Source organism: Schistocerca americana, chromosome 1 (genome assembly GCF_021461395.2).
Source record: "Schistocerca americana isolate TAMUIC-IGC-003095 chromosome 1, iqSchAmer2.1, whole genome shotgun sequence".
In the NCBI taxonomy this organism is placed as follows: Eukaryota; Metazoa; Arthropoda; class Insecta; order Orthoptera; family Acrididae; genus Schistocerca; species Schistocerca americana.
This window is the reverse complement of record NC_060119.1, coordinates 536,825,383-536,842,595: the sequence shown is the minus strand read 5'-3', so window position 1 is coordinate 536,842,595 and position 17,213 is coordinate 536,825,383. Positions and strand designations below refer to the sequence as shown.

At 41.7% G+C, this 17,213-nt stretch overlaps 1 protein-coding gene across 1 annotated transcript in view; it reads right to left on the bottom strand.

The window, feature by feature from the left end:
- Positions 1 to 414: 414 nt before the first annotated feature.
- The window catches only part of LOC124625142 (odorant receptor 43a-like), a 53,528-nt gene continuing 36,729 nt past the window's right edge, over positions 415 to 17,213 (bottom strand). Inside the window, exons 4-7 of the mRNA XM_047149154.1 lie at positions 15,137 to 15,236; positions 9,526 to 9,639; positions 5,574 to 5,729; positions 415 to 474 (exon numbers count right to left, since the gene is read on the bottom strand). Of these exons, the coding sequence (XP_047005110.1) occupies positions 415 to 474; positions 5,574 to 5,729; positions 9,526 to 9,639; positions 15,137 to 15,236 (430 nt within the window). The remainder of the gene's footprint in view (positions 475 to 5,573; positions 5,730 to 9,525; positions 9,640 to 15,136; positions 15,237 to 17,213) is intronic.

Sequence of the window (17,213 nt, the reverse complement as noted above, 5' to 3'; positions counted from 1 at the left end):
CATAATGGCATTGCCTTCTGCAGCAAACTTAGTTGAATAACTACTCTAGGTAATATACCAGTGCATAACCTACAAGTTAGGTTATTCAGTATGTACACATAACAAAAAACATGAAGAAGCCTTTTATTGGAGTTCAATAAAATAATCTGTTTTGTGTGATGATTCCCACATTCTTTTCATTAACACAATTTTATTGCAAAAGACTGTGTACAACAGTTTATAAAAGAGTATATTATGGTGTCGAAATGTAGTGTCTTGGTTAATGTACTTATAAACCTTGATGCTTTTCTTAAATGCATGTAAAAACATTAGTGTTCTACAACATTGGTGCTATTCTTATGACAATGTTCTTAATTGAAAAAGCCATAGTTGATTGATCAAAGACGTAAAATGCAGTATTCCTCCATAAACGATTTAGTCATCGCTGTGAACATGGAATAGCATGTTCAGTAAGACGTATGTTCCATTCAGGACCTGTTGATGAAAGAAAAATTAATTAGAAATACATTGTATTGAAATTACGATATGACATATGAAATTAACGCTGAAATTTCATTCAATAAATAAATCAAGTTTAGTGACAAAGTCTTCACCTGCACAGTTAACACAACGTTTTAAATAACTTTGGTCTCCATTAGGCAGTTAAATGCATGTCTCTGAGTTACATTTCTCTACTGTATACAGGATAAACATTAACAAAACCGACAAACTGTAGAGACGAACTCTTTACTGAAAATGTTGGAGAAAGATCCTTTGAAAATGTATGGGTGGAAAGGGACTGTGTGCGTGCAACGACAAGAAATAGTCACGGAGCACAGTACAGAGCTGCATTGCATCCACGTCAAAACAAATGTTAAAAACTGGTCTCTATGGGATGCAATGCACGCGTTCACACGTCGGATCATTAACTGCCGCACTCTTCCACACGTTCCGACCTCTCACCAGAGACCGTCGCATGCGTAGAACACGGTCCTCGAAGTCTGATGTACACACAGCCCGCGGCCTTCCTCCACGTCTTTCTGAAAGGTCCCATGATCTCACAAACGCCAAAAAAGGGCATGAAATGGTGGGTGATGCGTTTGATACCTGGGAGGGTTACTTGTTTCGGTATAACCGTGCTGCCTCTCGAGGGTTTCCATCTGCTTGGTCGTAAACAAACACCATCCCGGCTTGTTCGCGACATGAATGCCGGACCATTCTGCTTAAAGTACGTTGCGGCAGCTACACAGCCTGCATCACACAGGAATACACGGCACGTCGTCAGAGAAACCCTCATTTGCCAGCGTCATCTACCACGGAAGTGATACTTTTCCGGACACAAATTCATATGACCTTTTTTCCACCATTTCCAGGCTGGAATCCGTCACTGCAGTTTGTCGTTTTTGTTACAGTTCACCCTGTATATTGTCCGATCACTGTTTATTCCAGACCCCACAATTTAAATCTTCCCCTTCAAACAATAATTTTTATTTAATTCCAGATCGTTAGTGACTAACTTCTGTAATATATTGATTATCATTAATCAGGAACAGTATAGAAAATTACCAATAACCATGAGAGATTTAGAGTATATATATATATATATATATATATATATATATATATATATATATATATATATAGATCAAAGAAAGTTTTGCATCACCTCGGTTCCAAGAGCTCCGGAATCCGTACAAAAAACTGGAATAGAGATCAACATAATCATCATTGCCACCCTTTTTATTGCTCATGAAAACCACACATAGCATGTTGTACCACCATATAAAGATACCTTCAGAGGTGGGGATCCAGATTGCTGTACAAATCGGTACCTCTATACCCAGTAGCACACACTCTTGCTCTGATGCATGCCTGTATTCGTCGTGGCATACTATCCACAAGTTCATCAAGGCACTGCTGGACCAGACTGTCCCACTCCTCAACGGCGATTCGGTATAGATCCCTCAGAGTGGTTGCTGAGTCACTTCGGTCATAAACAACACTTTTCAAACTTTCCCACGCACGTTCGATAGGATTCATGTCTGGAGAACATGCTGGCCACTCTAGTCGAGCGATGTCGATATCCTGAAGGACGTCATTCACAAGATGTGCACGATGGGGGCACGAATCGTCATCCATGAAGACGAATGCCTCGCCAAAATCCTGCCGATATGTTGCACTGTCGGTTGGAGGATGGCATTCACGTATCGTACAGCCGTTACGGTGCCTTCCATGACCACCAGTGGCGAACGTCGGACCCAAATAATGCCACCCCAACACAGCAGGGAACCTCCACCTCGCTGCACTCGCCGGACATTGTGTCTAAGGCGTTCAGCCTGATCGGGTTGCCTCAAACACACGAAGGCATATGCGACACTCTTGGTGAGGAGAACATGATGCCAATCTTGAGCGGTCCATTCGGCATGTTGTTGGGCCCATCTGTACGGCGCCGCGTGGTGTCGTGGTTGCAAAGATGGACCTCGCCATGGATGTCGGGAGTGAAGTTGCGCATAATGCAACCTATTGCGCACAGTTTGAGTTGTAACACGACGTCCTGTGGCTGCACGAAAAGCGTTATTTAAAATGGTGGCGTTGCTGTCAGGGCTCCTCCGAGCCGTAATCCGTAGGTAGCGGTCATCCAGTGCAGTAATAGCACTTGGACGGCCTGAGCGAGGCAAGTCATCAACAATTCGTGTCTCTCTGTATATCCTCCATATCCGAACAACATCGCTATGGTTCACTCCGAGACGTTTGGACACTTCCTTTATTGAGAGCCCTTCCTGGCACAAAGTAACAATGTGGACGCGATATAACCAAGGAATTGACCGCCTTGGTGGAATGACTGGAACTGATGGACTGTCGTACCTCCTCCGTCTACTAGGCACTACTCATGGTTGTTTACATCTTTCGGCGGGTTTAGTGGCATCTCTGAACCGTCAAAGGGACTGTGTCTGTGATACAATATCCACAGTCTATGTATATCTTCAGGAGTTCTGGGAACTCTGGTGATGCAAAACTTTTTTGTTGTGTGTTCATGACAACTTTGCAGATCACACTTAAATGTTGGCACAGGGGTCATTGAATCACCTTTATACTATTTCTCTCCCGTTCCATTCTCGAAGAGCAATCGGTATGATACTTAAATTTGTCCCTGCGATTTATGATTTCGATTTTACTAATATCGCTCCTCTCCACATAGGTTGGCATCAAAAACATTATTTTCGCGTTCGGAGGAGAAAGTTCTTGACCGAAATTTCAGGGAAAGATCTCACCGCAATCAAACATGCCTTCGTTTTAATGCTTGCTACCCCAACCGCTGTAACACAGGTGACACTCTCTCCCCTATTCCACGGTAGTATAGAGAGAGCTATCTTTCTCTGAACTTTTTCGATAACCTCTGTCAATTCTATCCGGTAAGGATCTGAAACATTCCAGCAGTACTGCAGAAGAGGTCGGACAAGCGTAGTGGCACTGTTACTGGCAACATTAATACATTTGTCGTGCAGGTAAGTTATGGACTGCGTGTTGCCGCTGATACACTTTACACACGACCAGAGGTTCTTTGAATTTTCAGTCATGTTTCGAGACACAGTTTCGTTGCGGATACTATTAAAAGTGTCTCCCAGTGAAGGCCCAGCTAAATATCGGTCCTCTGTATAATGTCGCCCATCTTGGAGATTCTTCTTCTGTTCTTGTTCTTTCAATTCCAGCATAGATTTTTCTTTGATTCTGCAACGGTGGTATCACCTCTTTTGCTTACCACTTGGGATATATTTCGACTCTTATTAATTTATTTGGCATAAAATTCTCAACGGCTGTCGGTACTATATATCTGAATCTGAGCCACATCTGATCGGCACTTACGTAGTTTGCAAGGAATGGAGACTTTCTCTTAGGAAGGCATCAAGCGAAATTTTATCTCGTTTTTTAAAGAATTGAATAAGCATGACGGATGAACATTGCAAGAGTAAGACTTGATACGCAGCTGTTGCGACAATGGCACCGGCTCCAAATGTTAGATACGGTTGGCCCTTCCGTCATAGTAACTCGCCCTTCCGTCATAGTAACTCGCCCTTCCGTCATAGTAACTCTCCACTTTCGCAAAATAAGTTGTTTCTTTCGACGGAGACCAATGCTAGTGGTACATAGAAAAAAATGGCAGTAGAAGTCCACGACTCGAAAAGATCACTTTAATGGTCAATGAAAATGACATATAAATTTTACGTAAGTTAGATTAATAAGTTTCGTTTTCGTTTGAATGGGTGTGCTGCTGATCATGTTCCTCGGGATGTGGTGCATCAGTCAGTAAATCAGCTGTAGATATGCTGCACAGCGTTACCAGCGAAATAAAATTAAGTAGAAAATATTGTTAGGTTTTGAAACTGATATCTTGAAGGTGGCCTTCGTTGTGCTCAGTCCACCTGGACAGTCGAAATCAAAGCTTTCGATACACTTTGTCCAACATGCCTCTTTCTAAGTTGGATATAGCAGCACGGGCATTTTTCCGCAACTCACAAAGGGTTCGTGGACGATTGGTATAGACCAAGGATTTAAGGTAAGCCCATAAAAAAGTCTAGGGTGCTATATCTGGCGAGCGTGCGGTACACTGAAGATCGCCTCTCAATGACACGAGATGGTAGCCGAAGTACCAGCGCAAGAGTCAATGACGATCGTGTAGTGTTGAAACGTGGCGCCACCTTGTTAGAGCCAGACATCCACCACATCCATGTCTTCAAGTTCGGGAGGAAAAAGTTCCTGAATCATCTGGAGCTAAAGCTTAGAATTGACCGTTAACCACCCTATCGTTCGTTTCGTAACCAATGCAGCAATAATGCCAGTTTTGGATAGTGCACACCAAGCACTCACACGTCGTGTATGCAATGGCTGTTCATGAAGTTCTCGGGGCTTCATGCCACTTCAACACCGCATGTTTTGTTTACTCATGCATCGAGACAAATGGCAGTAAACCTTGTTGTTGAAGAACACGTGAGATTCATAAGTTAGGTTTTCGATCAAGGTTTTAGTGAAACAAAATCGCGTGGTTTAAGTGTGTGCACTACTGCCAATTTGTATAGCGAAATTTATGGTTTCATGAAGAATTCATCTCAGTGTGAGAACAGAAAATTCAAGACTAGCTGTTCGTTTGTTAGCAGATCTCTTTGGGGAATCCAAAGGCACCAGCCTCACTTGCTCGACGTTTTCCAGTGTCAGTGGTTCACGAAGGCCCTAGTTTATTTTTCTGCACAATACCGGTATTCACAAATGTGTTCATCCACATAACAATCGATTTTTGATCAGAAATACGGCCGGCAGGTGCGATATATAAACTATTTTCACATTGTGCACTGTGCTGCGATGACCGAACCGCCTTGGAAAAGTAAGTCGCGAGGGTGAACGGTCGCTTCTCTCTCGTCCACTGCATGATCGCAACTAAAATAACCTTTAAAAAAAGTTAGGCCCCGCCCTTTCGAAGCACTCAACTCCTCGTAAAAATGTGTAAAGGCAGTTCTGTGACGCGCGTTTCAAATAACGAAGTCCCAGTGCCGAACTCTGTACGTGATGTGAAGCGCCTTTATCATATATTGTTCGCTAACCTGCAATAGCATCTCCTTAGACAGCTTGCACGTCTGGCCTACTGTGATCTCCACAGGTCTCCCCACCATCAGCATGAAGATTAGTAGGTTACGTTTGAAACGAGTGTCGCACTCATCCCATCCACAACAGTAGGCCGAGTCTGACAGTTTCTCACTCTGCAAGTACAGCATTGCGGTGTCAGCGTAAATATAGATGTCTGCAACGAAACAGTTTTACTTGAATAATTAAAAGATAACATGACGTAATGAAGTAAGGTGCTCTTTGAGAATTGAAGACCAGTCTTAAAATATGTTTTAACACGCCTACCATCCGTAATTACACACTTTCGTAATGAAACATTTTCTGTATTGTGTTGTTTAGTAAGATATTGGTTATTTACTGGTTCATTTAACCAGAACAGATTACACCATTCAAATTTTCACTCACCAAACCCAGGTAATCACACATGTGAAGATATTTACAAAACATACTTCCTCAACTTTCTGATTTCGTACAAATATCTGTGACTTAGTTATATATAAAATTTTAAAGCTCTAGTATAATTATAATTAGCAATACGGATTACGAGGCTATTCGGAAAGTAAGGAATGATTGGTAGCGAAATGGAAACAACAGTGAAAATCCGATGAAGCTTTACACAGGTGTCTTGGGCAGTATCTCTTCTACGCCCGTAAATAGCGCCAGGTCGCTCTTCTCAGTGCTCAGTGCACAGTGAGCGCGTACGGAAATTCCTAAAAAATAGTGTCTCCCGTCAACTGTGGGAGCCTGCCTAGAAATTTCGCCTGATTTCATGCAATACCACATAATGCAGTAGTCATGCGGTTCCTTATTTATGACAGTTCTCGGACGCACGCCGCAGGTCAATGAGGGCGCTCGCCTGGACTTGCCTCCCTGTGATTTTCATCTCTACTCAGATGAACCTCTGGCTGTGAAGACAACATTTTCGTACAGTCAATGAGCTGCAATCCAGCATAGAAAATTGTCGGGAACCGCAAAAGACTGCCTTCTATGACGAGGGTATTGGAAAGTGATGCAGTCCTACGACGGATGTCTAGGCCGGAGCCGTGACTATATAGAGATGTAGATGCAGTGAATAGCTACATGTTGCTAACAAATCATTTTTTGTTTCCAATGTGGTTTCCATTTCGTGACCGACCGTTCTTTACTTTCCGAATAGCTTTCATACATTAATGATTAATGACGTTACTATCAATAGAAATAACAATGTTGAAACACTCAAAATGGCTAAAATATAAATAGTTCTAATAATTTTCAACCCGCCTCAGTACTACGCGGTGGGGGAAATAAAAGTGAACCAGACGTGTGCATACGATTTGTGGCAGCATCAACGGAGGAGGAGCAAACCTAAAGTTACTTCCAAAGGGATGGAGCAACTTCCTGTACAGTTGCCCGCACCTTGGAGGACATTTACACAGTCTTCACACCTCACAGAGTTCTTAGCAGAGGTTACTCTGGTCGCAGCCATAGCTGGCCATCAGGTTACGTGATCTGTCAGTGTGCGATTACTTTGTGTGGGGAGCCTCCAAGTCTAAGGTGTTTCGCAACAGTCCTCATAGTGTTCAAGAGCTGCAGCAGAATGTTTCGGATGAGGCTGCGGCAATTCCAGCAGTCCAGCTTTGACCCGCCTTCAGTAACGTGCTGATCGATGCCCAAAAGTGCAAAGAGATGAATGGTGGCCACTTTCAACATCGGTTATATTCAAGTTTTTCCTCTGCTGCGTTCCTTTGTACCCTGTAACTCTGATCTCTCGGCCACTTTAATTTGCCCCACCCTGTATTTACAACACAAGAAGATGATTTATACAGTAGTAAAGTGACTTTTAAGAAGGAGAAGGCAGGCTGTTTCAGTACAAGGTTGTACGTACGAAGGAAGAAGAGTGAAGTCTTTCACGTCTCTGACAACTGTAATGCCATTTCTCACTAATCGTTACGAGAAAGCCCAAAGAAAGAAGGTTTCATAGTAAGAGAATACTAAACGATCTGTTCTTCTAGATTTTTAGGCAAAATTTTGGATCCATGTATTGGGTGTTTTTGCTGCTACTTCTGGTGTGCTCTACTCCATGTTGGCAGCCTCATAAGTGACGTTTTCTGAACAGGCCTTCTTCCAACCAAACAAAGTCCTAATGCACTGATATTTAAACGGTGTGTTACGACATTTATTTGTAGCATTTACGTGAAGGATGTTAAAGCTGTGAAAAGCCTTATTTTTGACTATGATAAGTGTACATGTCGCAGGACTTTGAAGACTGACAAGTGCTAAAGCAAAATCTTTTGCAATTCTACTTGAAAATGGCCCTAAGGCCCAAATTTCAGTTGTAAAATAAATAAATTCTGCAGTGAACGGCTGTTATGACATCCTTGAACTACCTTTTTGTCCTGCACTTAATCGTCAACGAAGATCAAAATTCGATTAGGGGAAAAACGTGTGCTGGCAGGAGGGACATACTACACATCCTGACCGTTGTCGGTATGAGCGTTGGGGTGAGGGCGCGTTTAAAAGTCCTCATTTTACATTTTTCTCCAATAACTAGGAAACTGCTGCTTCTCACGGTAATGTTTCTACGTATAAAATTAAGCTACACAACATCCCGACAAGAAAGGTCTTATTATTATTTTTTATTTTCTTCGGGCTAATAGTTTCCACGTTGCAGGAAATGGAAAAATAACACATTATTAAAGATAGTGTTTCAATGGCAAAAAATCAGTGCTTATTGCCAGCTAAAGTGGTTTATGTATAAATGAAGTGTGTGTACCACATCGAAGTGCAGTAGAACTGTATTAAGCCATAAATTGTGTTTTGGGGTCAACTGTGTTCTGGGAGTGTATCGTGGTGGAGGATTGGATGGTGGTAGAGTGTAGACAGATAACGCCCATTTGGTGCAGATGGGTCGCTCTATATCAAGGTATGTACCACCTTTGATGCACAGGGTAACGTACAGTGAACTGCCGAGTGCTGGACAAACCCAGGTCAGAGCGAGCACGTGGGCCGACCGAACGCTGTGGCAAAGCCGTTGGCGGCTAGGGGAAATTCCGGCAGATATAACTCCAATGGAGGCAACTCGCGGACCCAGTGCACGCCCGCCGCCACGTAGAATAGCACTACTAAGATTAACAAATACAGAATCACTGAAGATGCAAAGGAGCCAGTATGCTCATTTTAAAGGGAAAATTGTGGTAATAGCGACTGTGGAGACGCGCCATCTTATCATAAATTCTTTTTATATTCCAGATGTTTGAATAATTATTATATTGTACGAAGTTCGGAAAATCACATCTCAGCAACGCATAATGCGATTACGACGAAAAATATATCAGAAAAAATGTCTCGTCGAGCCCTATCAGGTCACCGTAGCAGAATTATGATTATGACGGCCAAATTTTAATTAGGACAAAACGGGTTTTTGCAGCTAGAAATACTATTTTTCGATTAAATAAAAATTAAAAAATAAAAGTAGCGGCAGTACCTTAGTTTAGAGGTAAGTGAGGAACATTAGAAGATTGAAACATACTTATTTATATTCATCTAATATGGAAAAACTTTAATGTGTGCTAACAGTACGTTGAATACATATGTACACGAGTTACTAACAAACGCAAATAAACGCATATGGACTACACCTAGTTAACAAAAATAAAGTGCCCCGACCAGTTTGCCGTCATCCCTGGTGGTCAGAGCTGTCGACTATTGTACAGAATCACTCTAAACGATCGTGGAGCCTCTTCATCAATTTCATGGCCTGTATTCAATTTCGCCCTGCACTAGGTCTCACAGAGGTTAATAACAGTGTTCGTTCTATTCTTTACCGTTATTGCGATATTGATCTGCACGTTGCAACGTATTAGTAGGAATGAAGGGACGCTAATAAGTTGTTATATGAAGTGATCAAGACTAAGTAATGTGGCAGTATACGGAATGCGAACTCGTCCTCACCTGATCGGTTGTGATTTGGCCGAAAAGACAGTACATCGCTGTCTGCAGCAGCAGGCCCGGCACTGTCGAAAGCGCCGTCACCGCCTTCGTCACGTTTCTCCCGTCTTGTAACAGCTGTGTATATGACAATATCAGATCAGCAGTGAGTCATACCATCATTCTACACGTCTATGAGCAATAAAGCTAAGTATCATAGTGGTCTAGGCGACAGCAATATTGCTGAATATAAAGAGTACGATAGCCATGTCAGCATTGCATAATTATTTAGACAACTCATTGAATAGAATTGCAAAGAAATATACTCGTAAGAGAATGTGGGTACTATGCGACTAACATATTTTTGAAGTTACAGTCTTGGCACCGTACAACACACAAAGCCACGCGGGGTAGCCGCGCGATCTGAGGCATCTTGTCACGGTCCCGGCGGCTCGCCCCGTCGGAGGTTCGAGTCCTCCCTCGGACATGGGTGTGTGTGTTGTGTTTAGCGTAGGTTAGCTTCAGGTAAATTAAGTAGTGCGTAGGCTTAGGGACTGAAGACCTCAGCAGTTTGATCCCATAACACTTTACCACAAATTTCCAACACACACATTCACATATTGCCAAACGTAATCTAAACGTAACACACTGAGGCGACAAAGTCATACACGTGCACAGATGGCGGTAGTATCGCGAACAAAAGGGTCACATGGCTCTGAGCACCATGGGACTTAATATCTGAGGTCATCAGTCCCCTAGAACATAGAACTATTTAGACGTAACTAACCTAAGGACATCAAAAAAATGGTTCAAATGACTCTGAGCACTATGGGACTCAACATCTTAGGTCATAAGTCCCCTAGAACTTAAAACTACTTAAACCTAACTAACCTAAGGACATAACACACACCCATGCCCGAGGCAGGATTCGAACCTGCGACCGTAGCAGTCCCGCGGTTCCGGACTGCAGCGCCAGAACCGCACGGCCACCGCGGCTAAGGACATCACACACATCCGTGCCCGAGGCAGGATTCGAACCTTCGACCGTAGCAGTCGCGCGGTTCCGGACTCAAGCGCCTAGAACCTCTCGGTCACGAGAGCCGGCTACCGCGAACGCATGGTATAAAAGGGCAGTGCATTGGCATAGCTGTCTTTTGTAATCAGGTGATTCAAATGTAAAAGTTTTCGATGTGATTACGAGCCCACAACAGGAATTAACAGACTGTGAACGTGGAACGGTTGGTTTCAAATGGCTCTGAGCACTATGGGACTTAACATTTATGGTCATCAGTCCCCTAGAACTTAGAACTACTTAAACCTAACCACCCTAAGGACATCACACAACACCCAGTCATCACGAGGCAGAGAAAATCCCTGACCCGAACGTGGAACGGTAGTTGGCGGTAGATGCATGGCATATTCCAATTCGGTCATCGTTAGGCAGTTCAGTATTCCGATACACACAGTGTCAAGAGTGTGTCGAGAATACCACATTCCAACTATTAACTTTCGCCATGGACAATGCCGTGGGCGACGACCTTCACTCAACGAGTAAAAGCAACTGCTTTTTCGCAAATTTGTCAGTGCTAACAGACAAGCAACAATGCATGAAATAGCCACAGAAGTCAGTGTGGGACACACGTCGAACGTATGCAATGGGACAATGCGACGAAATTTGGGGTTAATGGGCTATGGCAGCAAACGGCCAAACTTTTTGTTCTTCTCGTTATATTTTATTATTTGATATCTGGTGCCAATTTTTAAGCAACATCTCCCTTTGCCGAGAGTACCTTTCCTGAAAGCACGTCACCCGCAGCGCCTCTACTGGGCCCCTGGCCAAATCAGCTTGACCCTGGTTAACGGAAAGACCGTGGCTAGGTCAAAAGAGTCCCGATTTCAGTTGGTAAGAGCTGCTGGTAGGGTTACAGTGTGGCACTGTCACCGGAAGCCATGGGTCCAAGTTATCAAGGCACTATTGAGGCTGTTTATGACTCCATAATAGTGCGGACTGTGTTTACATGGAATTGGTTTGGTCCTCTGGTCCTACTGAACCGATCATTGACTGAAAATGGTTATGTTCACCTACCTGGAGACCATTTGCAGCCGTTCATCGGCTTCATGTTCCCAAACACCTATGTCATGTCACTGGGTTACCATTTATCGCAATTGGTTTGAAGAACATTCTTGAAAATCCGAGCGAATGATTTGGCCACCCAGAACGCTGGATCACTTGATGCTAGACAGAAATTACTGGATTGTAAGGTGTCTTCAGGAGCCAACATTGACTCGTATCACAATTTAATAATGACGATGAATAGTTTGAAGTTAAGAGAATTATCAGAAGAAATTGACGCTGAAAGACGTGAGATACCAAAGTACTGACTGATGATGATGGAAGTTTGAAGGCCTCCAAGGCTGTAGAAACGACGAAATAGAATACCATATTATGCAGCTTATTTAAAGAGGATGGGATGTTACTAAAAAGGGCAATCACGGCAGTCTGGCAGACAAATATAGGCACAATGTAGGAAACTGTGAACATACCGTGGTTAACAGAAGAATTGTTTCAGTTAAGAATGTAATCACCCACAACACTGATATAATGTTCTGCAACCCCTACAATTAGTTTACAAACTGGTTTTCAGCTGTTACGCCATCATCAGGTACATAGATAAATATGTGAGGCAATGAATTTCCTTTAGGATCGAAGATTTCAAGCTAGTGCATCTGCAGAATATTTTGGTTCCAAAAGACGACAATCGTTAGAGTTTGATTTAGGATTATAATGAAAGGACGTATTTAGAAAAACATGCGACGTAAGATTATTGTGCTTAAATAAAATACGAGACACATTATGCAATGAACTGTATAACAAATTTCAACAATTGTTCTGAAAAGCAAATAAATTGAACAATAAACTTAGGTGACATGTTCGAAGGGAGGACACAACAAATTTATCTTGTTTTTAACAGATTTTATATCGGGAAAAGGTAAGATATACTAGTGAGATACATGAAGCAGCTCTGATTATAAAATGGAAAAATTATTTTAACAAGGCAAGTGAAATTATAGTAACTGAAATAAAAGACAAATTTTGGCATGTAACTAGGGGAAGTAATTTACAACATAGTCTTGATGGGATTGTGGGTAGTATCTGCCATTAGAGGCGGCGAATAAGGGAACTGTGTCTTTATGGATATGATGTAAGATTTCATGCTGCACCTTGTGACTGTTACCTTCTTTAAGCAGGATTTGCGAAAGCAGAGTCTCCAAGTATCCAACATCTATGGTGATGCCTATTGCCCTGCCATACCGACTTATATCGAATTTGGCACAATTACAAGCGATTTATGTATATTCCACTTTCTTCCAAATCTGAATTGCTGTTTTCAGCATCAGAAAAAAACTGTCCAAAAGTTCTTACGTTTATAAAATGATGTCTAAAGGTTCTTGGATTTAGACTTTCTTACACATTAAGAGAGATTTTTCCTGAATGTGGTATTGTGTATCATTTATTGCTGTCTGAAGGTGGGCTATGAGGAACTGGACAAAGAAGAGTGTACATTTGTTGCTTCTGCTTTTTATGCAGTATGGTGTCCACAAAGGCAGGAGTGTATCCATTGTTTGATGCTGCTTGCGATGGATATTAGGTGAGGTAACACTAAAAGAAAGGCAGCATGTTTACGTTTCTCTGAACATTGAGAATTGGTACGTAGTACAATATCTGTGACGGAAGGTTTCCTATAAAGCTTGAAAGTATACATGTGGTGACTGCTATCTGTGCTTAGATCTAAAGAATTTATGAAGTTACCTCCCAAACTTAATTGTGAATTTCATACTGTTCTGTTCAGGACCTTGAGGAATGTTTGAAATTGTCTGATAGTATCTCTACACAAGCACAACAAATTATCAACATACCTGAACCAGTATCTAACCTCTGAACAGTGTAGTTTATTTTTTAGAACTGCATTTCAAAACTGTCCATGATTATTTCACCAAAGGTAGGATCATGTAATAATTGTTCCAAAGCCGCTTCATGTAACGATGAATACTAACTTTATACCATCAAAACACTCCTCTTGATAATTTGCAATATTTCCATCCACTGCAATGCGGAAAGTCCCAGAGGATAGATGAGCAAGATCTCTTGCGTAAGGAAGTTAATATTGTAAAATTTTGTACAGGAAGACTGTTCCTCTAGATGCCGGCGTTTTCGTGATATTGAAGAAAAATCTAAATAAGTGACTTCACACGCCCTCTCACTCTCACACTCACACCTTATCAGTCTGGATTTTTAGTATATTGTTAATTACGATCACCCCTGTGGCCGTAAGAAAATTCACGACTGTACAAATTTTTCCTCCAGTCAATGTTTTTCATCTTAGTGGACACTGTGAAAGCGACTCAATAACGTATCTATAATCGTGCGTCACTGAGGATTCATTCCCGGTTGGAAACCCGCTCTGGCCCACTACTAAGTGGTCTAGAATTGCAGTGCGAGACTCTTTGGAGTGGAAAAAAAAAAAAAGATTAACGCTGCTTCGATTGTCTTGGAATCAGTTGATCATAATACAGAAGACAAATTCGTAAGACACACTCTTATTAGAAACACATTTTAGTCTGACGGATGCTTAACAAATCCTTGATGCAAGGAGTCTTCCCCAAGTTATGACTACGATATTTGCGTGTGCAATTATACGTTAATTGGTTAATGTGTATATTCTATATTCCGACATGATTGTCGCAAGCTATCTAACTAAAATACAACTTAAATGTTTGACACTACAATAGTGAAGCCATAGTCACAGTAAATAAAATTTTTCTTTAAAAAGAATGGGTTACATTACCGGTTTTAACGAACTACTTCTTCATTTTCAAACGTAAAATATCAGTTGGAGAATATATAATGTGATGATAACCATACATCCGACCAAAAATACGAGAAATAATGACACCAAGTAACTGCGTGAGTGTGACGGATTGCCGTTCTATGGGCCGGGGTTCGATTCCCGGCCGGGTCGGGGATTTTCTCCGCTCAGGGACTCGATGTTGTGCTGTCTTCATCATCACATCATCCCCATCCGGCACGCAGGTTGTCCAATGTGGCGTCGAATGTAATAAGACCTGCACCAAGTCGGCCGTACCTGCCCCGCAAGGGACCACCCGGGCAATGACGCCAAACGCTCATTTCCATTTCCACAAAGGCAATGGTGGCACAATCAGATCACAACAGGTTATCCCCATGCTTGTCCAAACGTTCGTTCCATGTTCTAATCTAGAACAGATAAAGACTACACCATGGTAAAATTTGCCAGGAATTCTTGCAATGACGCTGTGGCACAACCATCGTGTGGCTGAAATAAATTCACAATTCTGAAAATTAAACACACATACACCTCATAGCGTAAACTCCCATGAGATAAACACATATAATAACGTCACCGTAAGTTTATCAACCACAGCAAGCTTCCATATGCAACGCAGCACATAATTTTTCTGTGTTCCGAAAAAAGAATCTCAAAACACAATGTGGTTTTATGTTGGACTGACACACTACTAACTTCTAACCCTTTGATTATGGCTTTACTATTGTAGTGTCAAATGAACACTATGGATACATTAAAAAGATACTTACTCCTGCAGTAACAAACATATTGAAACACAAGTTCGCCATGTTGACAAAGAGGAGAATGAAGATGGACACATTCATTGCAGTCTGTAACAGCCAGATACATCTGGAACAGAATTAATAAATATGTTAATAAATGGAGAGCAAGGTGTTTTATCTGACTGTTATACCCGGCTGCTTAACATAGAACTATTCAATTTTAAATACACAGTCAATAATTAAACATAAATTCGAAGCTACTCTAGTTGCAGATGTTACTTGTGTGTGTTACACAGGGCAGCTTCCTTATCCCTGCTTGTGGCTGCAACATTTCAATAATTTGATATGAAAACTGAAGGTAGGGAAATAGCCTCAGGGCTAACGAGGATGAATGGTATTATTTTACGCTTAACTTATTGTTACAGTCATTTTGAGAAGGCCGGCCGGGGTGGCCGAGCGGTTCTAGGCGCTTCAGTCTGGAACAGCGCGACCTCTACGGTCGCAGGTTCGAATCCTGCCTCGGCCATGGATGTGTGTGATGTCCTTAGTTTAGTTAGGTTTAAGTAGTTCTAAGTTCTAGGGGACTTATGACCTCAGATGTTAAGTCCCATAGTGCTTAGAGCCATTTGAACCATTTGAACCATTTTGAGGAAAAATTCATTGATTTTAACTGTTTCTTAAATATTATATGTGATTTAGAAGGATAACAGCCAACTTATCTCTCATATGTAACAGAAACCAGCTGCGCAACTAACTGTACCAGTTCCGCCTTTATGTCACAACTTTCGTCTTCTGGAGACGCGTACTGTCTGACCGACCCTGTGCTAGGAGCTCAGAAGCACAACATCAATTTTGATGCCACCGTACATACTTAACAATGTACTCGCAAGATCTCTCTCTTCTCTCTCTGCCTATATGGTCTCTTGAACCGGGATATAGGGGCTTGGTGGGTGGTGGAAGCTATATAATCGCAATCGCAGATGTAGCAGTGGCTGGCAATTTAGACTCTGTCACCCTTTATTTATTTATTTATTTATTTTACCACGCAGCATCTTCAGAGAGAGAAGATTATATGAACCAAAACCTCCTGTTTAAGTCATGAATCTTTTAGTGGGGGGATGGGGCTGACTAGACGTCACATTGTCTGTTACAGTCGTCATCATAATCAGTTCACTGAGTGATCTAGGGAAACGGATAAAGCTAGCCTCAACGTGTGCCTGGAGGGATGAATGAAAGGTCACAGCGAATGAGGCGGTCTTTATACGGCTCTATACATCCTTCTCTTTATGTTCTGCGTTACAGAAATCATCCATCTCAGTTCTCAGTTGTTTAGTTTACTCATACATAAATCTACAAGGAATCACTTTTTTGAATAGTTATTTATTTTTTCTTCAACCAGTTTCAGAAACTTCTCAGGTTCATCTTTAGATGGTTTTCTAGAAGTTACATCACTATTTCTAGCATAATGCTGAGCGCTGCGTTGTGGCAGTATGGGCGGTTTTTTTTCTGTTAGTGTCCACGTGACTGCTTCCATTTTGACGGACAATTGGTACATCATTTCGAACACTGTTGTACAATCTGTATACTTTTACACTGTGATAGCGTAACTTGTATACAGATTGTGTAACAGTGTGTGAAGTGATGTACCAATTGTCTGTCAAAATGTAAGCAGTCACGTGGACACTAACAGAAAAAAACCGCCCATACTGTCGTAAGGCAGCGCCCAGCATTATGCTAGAAATAGTGATGTAACTTCCATTAAACCATCTGAAGATTAACGTGAAAAGTTTCGAAAACCGGTTCATAGAATGATATACAACTATTCAAGAAAGTGACTGGTTGCAGTTTTGTGGCTTTACACTTAATTAATAGACACGGGTTCTAAAATATCCTTAATGGATAAGCATAATGTGTTTAGCTAATTTTCCGGACGATGTAGTTACGATTAGTAAAGTGTCATGTTGAAATCTCTTAACTGATTTCAGAACGATTTCATTAACGCCATTCCTCTTTGGATGAAGACTGAGGACGAAATCACTAACAAATTCAAATTCACTCTCGTCTTGTTAGTATAAGTATTCTGTTTTTTGTAGAAGTATACTTT